We start from the raw sequence: 10,860 nt of genomic DNA on the forward strand, positions 1-10,860 counted from the left end.
TTGGAGAGAACAATACATGGCCCACAGTATTCTTGACTGGCTGGTAGAGAAGAGTTATTCTCCTACAGCTGCAAGTCTTCTAACATAGCAGAGGGGAACTGGAACTTTAAAGACACAGAAATATTATTTTTTCTACAGAGAGAGTAATGATTTGAAAAAATACTCCTTTGAGGCAAATAGTAATAAAAATGCTGAGGGAAAGGGGAAGAAACCTGGAAAAGAAGAGAGGAAATACATTTGGTGTATATGATACACAACAACTATAAGTGAAAGTCAGTTTGTATTTTGAAAGATTGATTCTTAGCTAGCAACGTCAATTGTCTCAAAGTTGCTGCCCTTCAGACAGACTGGATTAAAACTGTTTTGAGTCATTATGATTTTCGGTCATCAAAACTCATACTGGCTGGGGTGTACAATCAATAAATTGTAGGAGACCAAAATGAAGCGCCAACAACTTTAAGCTCCTGTGAATTGTTAAGGGAAAATAAAAATATTTGAAATAAAAAAAAAAAAAAGTTTGCAGGAATCAGAAAACCAGTAATTATTACCACAGAAGTATGATAGTAATATTTTAGAATCCGGAGAGAGCACAGATTAAGTGGCAAGCAGGACAGTTGATAAAGAGGAAAAGGAAGGGAAAAAATCAAGTTACCAGAAGAGATGGGGAAGAGGAACAGGGACCAATGTCAAAGAGTTGCTTCTCAGAATCTCTGGGCTGTTCCAGAGAACAAGTCCTTTACGAAAGGGAGGCCCTTAATTAAAGCTAATATTGCTTTACTTTTGCTTAACAAAAGTTGAAGAAACAATTAAGGCAGAGATATTAGTTCAGCAAAGTAGAGGACATACTACTCTTCCCCCTGCTGCTTTAACTAAGACCTGCCAATGGTGACAGTCTGGAGTTCGGGATCAGGACACAGAAAGCACAAAGGAAAAGAAGCTTCTTATGGGGTGGGGGATCAGAAGTGAGAGTCATACCCTAGAAAGGGTGGCGGGCAAGGTGTTACCTTGGGGGGCAGGCTGAAGAGGATGGGCAGCAGCACCAGCGGAGCGCACAGAAGCACCAAATAACGGCGGATACACCACACTTTCTTCACTATGGCTCCCAGCGCTGCCATACCCTGACAAACACCCCCACGGGACTGGCTTAAGAGAGACCAGCTACATTGCCGGGACCGAGGTTTTATCTCAGGGGAAGGAGGAGGAGGAGGAGGCAGGATTTTTACCGGGCGAGGGGGGAGTAGCGGGCTGGACCGGAGCAAGGGTGTGTTGCCCCAGCAGTATATAGCTAGTGTAGGATTTAAGAGCTGTCTCCTTTAAGAAACTACCTCCTGGGAAATGTAGACAGAGACTGCCTTATGGGAAATGTAGTTCCATGACATAGAATCACATCTGTGTTTCTGATTGGCCACTGGGGCTTTCTGCCTGTCTGCAGAGAGTATAGCCGGTCATTTTAAACGCTTTTGTGAACCAGAGAAGTAATGTTTGTGTCTCTGCTCAGCATGGGAGCGAAATCATCATCTTTTTACATCACGGGATAGGACAGATTATGGAAAGTCAGAAGTATCTTAACACTGAACTGTGAGTTTTGCTATTAAGAATGCCTGATAATAAACTTGATCTGAATGAGATTCCTAAACGTGGAGTTAACTACATGCCCCAGCAATCCTACAATGCTTTAGGCAGAATAGTAAAAAGATTATGCTTCTTTGAGCTCCCCCAAGTAAAAAGGACATTGGAGTTGAATCCCAAACTCTGTTTGCATTTTAACTGAGAATAGCTGCCGGGATTTCCCCCAACTCCCTCTTGGAGCAAAGGCAAACATCCCGTTTCAGTGAGAAAGGCTGATTAACTCTCCTGAGATGAAGGACTTTGTTGTGATTAAGAAAATGTGCTAAAAGGGGGGCAAGAGTTGCATGAGAAAAGTAGCCTCTACAACCTAGTTGGCTCAATCTGCTCTGAGAAACCTGTTTTTTTTGTGGGAGAATGCTTACAGGTTAGACTCTTTGTTTCTCCTCTGATATACTGAAAAAGCAGATCCTGCAGAGTTAGAAAAGCATGTTTCCTCTCTCCCTCTGTTTGAAAGCAAGATTGACTTTGTTTCTGTTTAATTGAGCTCCAGGGGAGGGGATCCAGGATTCGCATGATAAAGCAGCCCCCCACTTCCCAACCTATCCAGTCCGATCTGCTGTTGTTAAGGCCAAATGCACGTGGCTTGGAAGACATTTGTTCTATTGTAGTATGTATATGTGTTGTGCTGCTGTAAAGGTGTTTTCCTTTTGAGCATTTGGTTGTTGGGCATTTGTGGCACATGTGCCTCTGTGAAAGCATGTGCCTGCAGTCAGTTGTGTCCTTCCTGCATTGGGATCTGGACCCTTTATGGGTCCTTTTCCTTCTTCTATAAATGCCATCCCCGTTTCCTCCAGGATTTGGCACTAACTCAAATTGCCAGAGCAATCCTCACACCTTTTGTGCTGTTGATAGGCCAATCAGGAATAACAAAAGATAAACACTGCCAGAAAGGAATCTGTCTGATGTAAATCTAAATTAGGGTATATGACTTGAGTTTTACAATGTAGTTAGATTATGATGTGATTTGTTTTTGGAAATTTTTGGATGCTGTGAATTGTGACAAATATATGAAATTTACTCATTTTACTTAAAAAAGTTTTTCAATCATAGAGGCAGTGGGAATGTCATGTTCTGTGGAATGCCAAACCGTCTTTTTAAAAAAAATAGTTTATTATTATTATTTTTTACACAGGCACAAATAAAACATAAAATATAAAACCATCTTCCAGTTACATACAGTGTGTCAATTAGTTACAAACCTTTGTGCATCTCTCCATAATCCTCACTTGCAATTTATATAAAATCTCACATATGTATACATTATTATCATTATTAATCATCTATTTGACTATATCTATGATTACTTCATTTTATACGAGATATTCTGAATTTTGAAAACCGTCTGCCTTCTGAAATAATGTTTGGATTTCCACACTTTGACATAATGGGGAAAATTCCACAATATGAGACTAAAAATATGTCTGTAAAGAACTGTATAATTGGCTTCTCCTCTTCTTTACCTCAGAAACAGCTAGCTCAAACCATAACTCTCGAATTTGCTGCTGGTGATTGAGTCCTGATAAAACCTGACATGAGGAAAAAAACTTAGCCAAGCCTGGGACACACCCTACCAAGCCCTGCTAACCACTGAAGCAGGAGCCCAAACTGGAGACAAAGGGCAAATCACTACACCTGTGGAAAGTGGTTCCTGGAGAAGACTACTGAGAATGAACATTTCTAAAAACTGATGTAGTCATGGTGGTATGCAAAGGGTTTTTTTTTGTTATTTTTTTTCTAATTGCAGTAATAGCAACTTTTGGTCTTTCTGGCCTGAGTGGTGGCCTCTTCTATTCCACCTGAAGATCCTAAAAGCAGCTGTACAACTTTGCACTCTACAGATTGTGTTGATTTTGTGATTGGAACTGTATCACTGAATATTACTGTTATTCTTGTTGTACTTGTAAACTGATACACACCTGTGGGGAGTAATGGGACACTGTAATTGTGGTTGCTCCCATATTAACTTCATATATATTGGGACATTGAATCAGATCAACCTGACTTGAACACAGACTCCCAAGAGATAGTGATATAATCCCTGAAGATATAAGATGTATTGATGTAATGCAATGATAAGTGTGAAAAATCATACATTCCAAGCAAGTGTGTTTTCTTCACTTACTGTCACCTTGCAGTCTGGAATTAATCTGACACAACCTAGTAACTCACTTGTAAATATAACTAGACTGAGTGGGTTATGGACGGATGTGGTAACTCTTTATTAGCATGCTCCAGATGGCTTGTAAGAACACGGAGTCCGAGATCAGGGCACAGAAAGCACAAAGGTAAAGAAGCTTCTTATGGGCCGGGGGGGAGGGTAATCAGAAGTGCAAGTCATACCCTAGAAAGGGTGGCAGGCAAGGCGTTACCCTGGGGGGCAGGCTGAAGTGGATGGGCAGCACCACCAGTGGAGCACACAGAAGCACCAAATAATGGCGGATATACCACACTTTCTTCACTACAGCTCCCAGCTCTGCCGTATCCTGACAAACACCCCCACGGGACTGGCTTAAGGTTGACCGGCTACAGTGCCAGGACCGAGGTTTTATCTCAGGGGAGGAAAGACACGGTACATCAGAGGACATGATGTTCCACAGGGCAGGTATCCAAATGCAACAAGGACACTTTGATCTGCAGCTCTTTTCATGCCTTCCCCTCTGCCTCCACCAAAGCCATAATGTTCAGTCCGGAAATGGTCACTTTCTTTTGCTTGATTCTGGGGAATAAAGAAACCCCCAGAGTCTCAGAAAGTTTATGAATGAATTAGGACAGAAAATACCAGAAGGCCAAGAAGATGGGAAATGAAAGATGTAATATGGATAGTCTTCAGGCTCTGATCACAATTGGGATCAGAATTTTCATCACAAAGTGAGTCATGCCCAATTTACAACCGTTTTTGTCTTGGTCATTAAGCAAATCACACAGTGATTAAGGGAATCCTGCTTTCTCCCATAGAACTTTTTTGGAAGCTGCCTGCGAAGTTCCCAAATGGTGATCATGTGGCCCTGGGATGCTGCAGGTGTTGTAAATAGATATTGGTTCCCAAAGACCTGCATTTTAATTAAAAAATGATCATAGGGATGATGCCATGGTTCAGTGGTGGGTTTCAAAAATTGTTCGAACCTACTCTGTGGGTGTGGCCTCCTTTGTGGGAGTAGCTTGCCACCCATGTGACCGGATGGAAGTGGCTTGCCACCCATGTGACCGGATATGAAGATGCCGATAACACTTGTCGGAACCACCTTAAATTACCTCACACACAGCACTGACATGCATAAGAATATGATGTAAACTTGTTTTTTAAAAGGCATCTTTGGTTTGCGTTAAAACAACTTCAACACACGCAATTTTCTGATTGCACCACAAACGCAGTAGTCATCCTTACCTTTTATAGAGGCACTGAGTTTTATAAATATGAGCATGATAGTGTAGAATAATCATATCCAAGGACCAGTGGTGGGGTTCAAAAAATTTTGGAACCTCTTCTGTAGGTGTGGCCTGCTTTCCGGGTCCACTGGTGGAACCTCTTCTAACCGGTTCAGTAGATTTGACGAATTGGTTCTACCAAATAGGTGCGAACTGGTAGGAACCCACCTCTGCCATGGTTGTAGTGAAGTCTTACGTCACTTTTTTCAGTGCTGTCATTAAACAAATGGTTGTAAGTCAAGAACTACTTGTAGTAAATGTGTTCCCCACTTTAAAAAAAACTATTTCTGTTCAGCATGAATCCTGTGTGTGTCTGTCTGTCTGTCTGCATGGGTAGGTCTTCATTCTTGACAGTGGCCATCCCTCACCATTCAATTTTTGGAGAAAGCACTGGTGGGCTTATAAAAGAAAAGAAATGAAGCCAAATTGCCAATATATTCCACTCTAAAACCAGGACAGAATGAACTCATCCAACTAGCCCAATAGAAGAAAAAAATTTTTTTGGCATTCCAACAGCATTAGAGCCATCTGCATCACAGAAGATTTGCTATTCCAAGAAGCTGGCCACTTCAGCAGAAGATGTTTCCTGGGTGACACTCTCATAGAGGAGACTTGAAGCATGTCCACCCTGCCAGATCTCATGGGACAGGCAAAGAATCAGAAAATGGCAGCCTGGCAAATAATTGCGCCCTATCCCATGGATAGTGTTAAAAGCAGTAACTAAATCCTTGAATTAAACTTGAAATTTTATAGGAAGCTAACACAATTTGCGTAGCAGCAGTGTTATATGGATATGCCATTGTGAACCCATATTTTCTGCGCTACCATATTATGGATCATTTGCAAGCTCTACATGTTCTTGTAAGGCAATCCCATGGACAGTGCTTTTCAATAGTCCAAACAGGAGACAAATGAATAGCAGTGAGCAGGGCTTCCTAACCTAGGAACAAGAATAATTATTACACCAGATAGATTTGCATCTTGGCATGGTACTGTTTGCTCTTCCAGCAAGAGCCAGGAGTCTCACAGGGCCCCCCAAATGACACAACAGTTCTGAATTCAAAACTAAAGATGAAATGTCCTCAGAATCAGGACACTCCAAGCCAATGCCAGTCAATGTAGAAATTATGGGACCTGATGTCCAACATAACTGGAAGAGTGATGGGAGCCCATGCAGAATCATCAAATTCCAAATTGAAGATATAGATTGGTATCTTTTGTCTGTGCTTGATAAAAATAAACACCTAATCATTTACGTATTGATTTTTGACAATTTTCTAGAACAAAGCAACTCTGGACAGCTTCACGAGGTTAAAAGAAACAGTAATATTATCTAAAAGGATGAAAAACAAAACATTTTTCAGAGTTTCTGTCATTGTTTTTTCCTACCTTTTAAAATATGCTATATATCATCTAGAGAAGGGCTGTCAAACTCGTGTTGTCATGTGAAGTATCGGGACTTTTTCCCCCTTTGCTAAACTGGGCGTGGCCAGCGCGGGCCACAAGTTTGACAGCAATAATTTAGAGCAGGGGTGCTAAATTCGATTACATTGAGGGCATTGCGTTTGACCTCGGGAGGCAGGGTGGGGGTGGCCAGCTACATGTCACTTGTGTTAGGTGTGCCTGTGGTGGCCCTAAAGCTCTGCCAGTGAAAATGGGCTGTTTCCAGGGTGGTCCTGTGGGTCAGATCTAAGCACCCTGCGGGGCCAGATCCAGTCCCCCGGGCCATGAGTTTGACACCCCTGATCTGGAGTCATTGCAGTGATTGAAGCAGCTCATAAATTGAACAAATAAATAAGTAAATGCTTACCGTGTGTGTGTGTGTGTGTGTGTGTGTGTGTATACATACACACACACACACATATATATATATATACATACACACACATATACATACATACACACACATGTATGTATGTATGTATGTATGTATGTATGTATGTATTGTGTCACAACCCCTGGTATGCCCAAATATGGGAGGGAGCATACTGCTTCCCTTTTCTGTCTATCGGCTCACTCTGGGAGCCATCCAGGCATAAAGCCATTTTTTTTAATGTTGCCTTTGTATTGCAATTGTGCTGATAAATAAATGAAAGGGAGACTAGTATAGATCTATGTCAAGCTATTTAGCTCTCATCAGTTCGATTCCCAGTAGGGGTATGGCTAGCTGATGAGAGCTAAATAGCTTGAAATAGATATATACTAGTCTCCCTTTATTTATTTATCAGCACAATTGCAACACACACACACACACACACACAAACACACACATAAATGTCTGACTGAGATTTCAATGGGAAAAGTTGCATTTGTAATCATATAACACAATTTAAATTGCAGCATTATAATTTAAATCAAGCATCACTATCATCAATGCAAATGGAAAGGAAAATACAACATCGTACATGTGATGGAATAGTTAGAATACACATTCTCTTGTGTCTCAAAAATAGCAATAGCACTTAGATTTATATACTGCTTCATAGTGCTTTATAGCCCTCTCTAAGCAGTTTACAGAATCAGCATCTTGCCCCAAACAATCTGGGTCCTCATTTGACTGATGTCAGAAGGAAGAAAAGCTGAGTCAGCCTTCAGCTGGTCAGGATCAAACTCCTGACAGTGAGCAGTGAGTTACCCTACCCAGTGGCATTCTAACCACTGTGCCACCTGGACACATCTTAAGGGATAGAATGAGAGATTTATTGAGATGTTTTATACTGTATTGGTATTAATTAAAAGCTTTCATTTTGCACCACAACTGGCAAAAAGCAAATCAAGATGAGTTTAAGATGAACCACCAGTACTCAAAGGCCACTGAGAACAATATGAGACTATTGAATGAAAAGAAGGGTTAAAGGGCAGTGGAACACATATATGTCAAAGGTTATATATAAACAGGTGATAAGGCATCCTGTAAACAAAGAGTTCCATTGCAAAAGACTGAATGTGTATACTTAAGTTGCTTTGTTAAATGAATATTTGGGTTACAGTACTTCTATTGATTAACCCATTTAGAATATGATCCTAATGCTCTCCGGCCATTCACTTATTCTGCTGGTGGCAGCCAGGCAGTGGTTCAACCTCTTCATTCAGAATGAGGAAGCACTGATTCTACACTGAGACAATTTGGCAACAATTGGCAGTGCTGCTCTTGTGTAACAAAGATCCTTCTATTTGAAAAGATCTTAGCCAGAACCTGTACAAATATCAAAGCTGTATTACTAGAGCTATGACAGCAGGTATATTTTCCATGTCAAAGGCTAACTTACATATTTAAAAAAAACATTGAGTTTTATGGGGGGCGGGGAATGAAGGGAAAATGTGTAAATTTATTGCAACTCCTAAACCAGGATGTAATTATAGCTTATGGTGGGAAAATTTCAGAACTCATAGGGGCATTTGAAACTATATGGGCATCCCTTGAAAGACTTCCTTCTGTAGAGTAATCCAAGGCTTCTTCAGACAATGATCATATATTAATCATTTTTTTCCATGCACAACACGGGTGGGTTCCTGCCAGTTCTAACCTCTTCTATAGAAGAGGTTCCACAAATCTACCGTGCTGTTTACAACTGGCTCCAGCTCCCTGCCCCTGCCCATCTGCACTACACTTGCCCCGCCCGCCGCTCACTGATTGGCTGGGTCACCAATTTCCCCGCCCACCTCTTAAGAGTCCTATCTAAACCTTAAAGTCTTAAAGCTGTTAAGTTTGAACATCCCTGGGTTTTTTTTTCTAAAGTGTGCAAGGGTGCAAGGGTCTTGTAACTTGGCAGCTTTAAGACTTGCACACTTCAATGCCAGAGTTCCTGAGCCAACATGACTGGAGGAGGAATTCTGGGAGTTGAAGTCCACAAGTCTTAAAGCTGTCAAGTTTGAACACCCCTGGTTTTTTTTCTAAAGGGTTAGGGGTGCAAGGGTCTTGTAACCTGACAGCTTTAAGACTTGCGTGCTTCAAATGCTAGAGTTTCTGAGCCAACATTTTGGTTGCTAAGCAAGAGCTTTGTGAAGTCAGTTTCACCACATTTTACAAGTTGGCCACGCCCATCCAATCACATGACTGCCAAGCCACTCCCACCCAGTCACATGACTTCCAAGCCACTCCCACAAAGCAGGACACACCTACAGAAGAGGTTCTAAACAAATTTGAAACCCACCACTGGGACAACATGAACTGTCTGAATTAAAGTAAATCACATAGAACAATGGAGTTATTTCTGCTTAATAGGAGCAGAATCCTAACCCAGAAATGAATAGGTCTCTAGACTCATACAATATTTTAAAATAACCCAGTTGGGGATTATGAATGCTTCTAAATGTCCAGATGCAAGGATTTATTTACACGTGTTCACTTATTTTATGCATGTAAGGTGAGGTGTTTTACTATGGTGCTGGAGAAGACTCCTGCGAGTCCCTTGGACTGCAAGGTCAGTCCTAGAGGAGAAAAACCCTGACTGCTCTTTAGAAGGGCAAATCCTGAAGATGAAATTCAAATATTTTGTCCACCAAATGAGAAGGAAGGATTGGAGAAGAGTCTAATTCTGGGAAAGAAGAAAGGGACGACAGAGAATAAGGTAGCTGGATAGAGTCACTGGAGCAGCAGGCATGAGCTTAAATGGACTCCAGAGGATGGTAGAGTACAGGAAGGCCTGGAGGAACGTTGTCCATGGGGTCACGATGGGTTAGACATGACTTTGCGGCTAATAAGAAGGTGAGATGTGCAGCAAACAGTTGTAATTTAAGAGAATTGTTTGGTTCCCAAAACTTTTCTAATAAAATAACAATTTATACATAAGCAAACCTTACCATAACTGGAACATTACAAAAAAATCAAACATCACAGCTTTTCCGTTCCATAAACAGAGAGAAAATTGACAACAGGGAGGCAATGCAAAACCAGTCACTTCAACAAGGGAGCTAGTAAGAGAATCTCAGCTACAGGCAAAAGGAAAAAAAATACCACTTTCATGCCATGTTTTATCATGAAATAGAAGAAGAGATCAAAGCATAGAAAGATCAGAGGGCGAGGGACAATTATCAGCTGGATTTGCCTTCTGTCTCACTGATGTGTTTACAGTTAGAAAAAACCCTTCCACAGTAAGAAAACAACTCTCTTTCCCCATTTTTATGTTATACATAATAATAATTTATTTATTTATTTATTTATTTATTTATTTATTTATTAAATTTTGTATGCCGCCCACTCTCAAAAGAGACTCAAGACGGCTTACAGTAAAAGGGGGGTGGGGATATAAAAAATAAAACAACAGTTTAAAATTGCACAACAGTCACAAACCTGAAGTGGGGCTGGACAACTCAACAGCCCCAGGCCTGCCAGAACAGCCAGGTCTTAGTCGCTTTGCGGAAGGCCGGAAGGGTAGTAAGGGTCTGGATCTCAACGGGGAGCTCGTTCCAGAGGGCCGGAGCTGCAACAGAGAAGGACCTCCCCCGGGGTGTCGCCAGCCGACATTGGCTGGCAGATGGGATCCGGAGAAGGCCTAGTCTGTGTGATCTAATCGGTCTTAGGGAGGTAATTTGCAGGAGGCAGTCTCTCAGGTAGCCAGATCCGATGCCATGTAGGGCTTTAAAAGTAACGACTAGCACTTTGAAGCGTGTTCAGAGACCAATGGGAAGCCAGTGCAGCTTGCGGAGGATAGGTGTAACATGGGTGTACCTAGGTGCACCCACAATCGCTCGCGCGGCTGCATTCTGGACTAACTGAAGTCTTCAAACACTCTTCAAGGGCAGCCCCATGTAGAGCGCGTTACAGTAATCCAGTCTTGAGGTGACGAGGGCGTGAGTGACTAT

General features: G+C 41.7%; 1 protein-coding gene across 1 annotated transcript in view; it reads right to left on the minus strand.

The window, feature by feature from the left end:
- SLC13A3 (solute carrier family 13 member 3) overlaps positions 1-1,161 on the minus strand; it is a 53,121-nt gene extending 51,960 nt beyond the window's left edge. Inside the window, exon 1 of the mRNA XM_087720418.1 lies at positions 1,005-1,161. Coding sequence (XP_087576544.1) covers positions 1,005-1,115 — 111 coding nt within the window. The 5' untranslated portion in view covers positions 1,116-1,161. The remainder of the gene's footprint in view (positions 1-1,004) is intronic.
- Between the last annotated feature and the right edge of the window lie 9,699 nt (positions 1,162-10,860).

Source organism: Thamnophis sirtalis, unplaced genomic scaffold (genome assembly GCF_051295495.1).
Source record: "Thamnophis sirtalis isolate CommonGarterSnake01/CBP01778 unplaced genomic scaffold, rThaSir2_p1.2 scaffold_7, whole genome shotgun sequence".
Classification (NCBI taxonomy): Eukaryota; Metazoa; Chordata; class Lepidosauria; order Squamata; family Natricidae; genus Thamnophis; species Thamnophis sirtalis.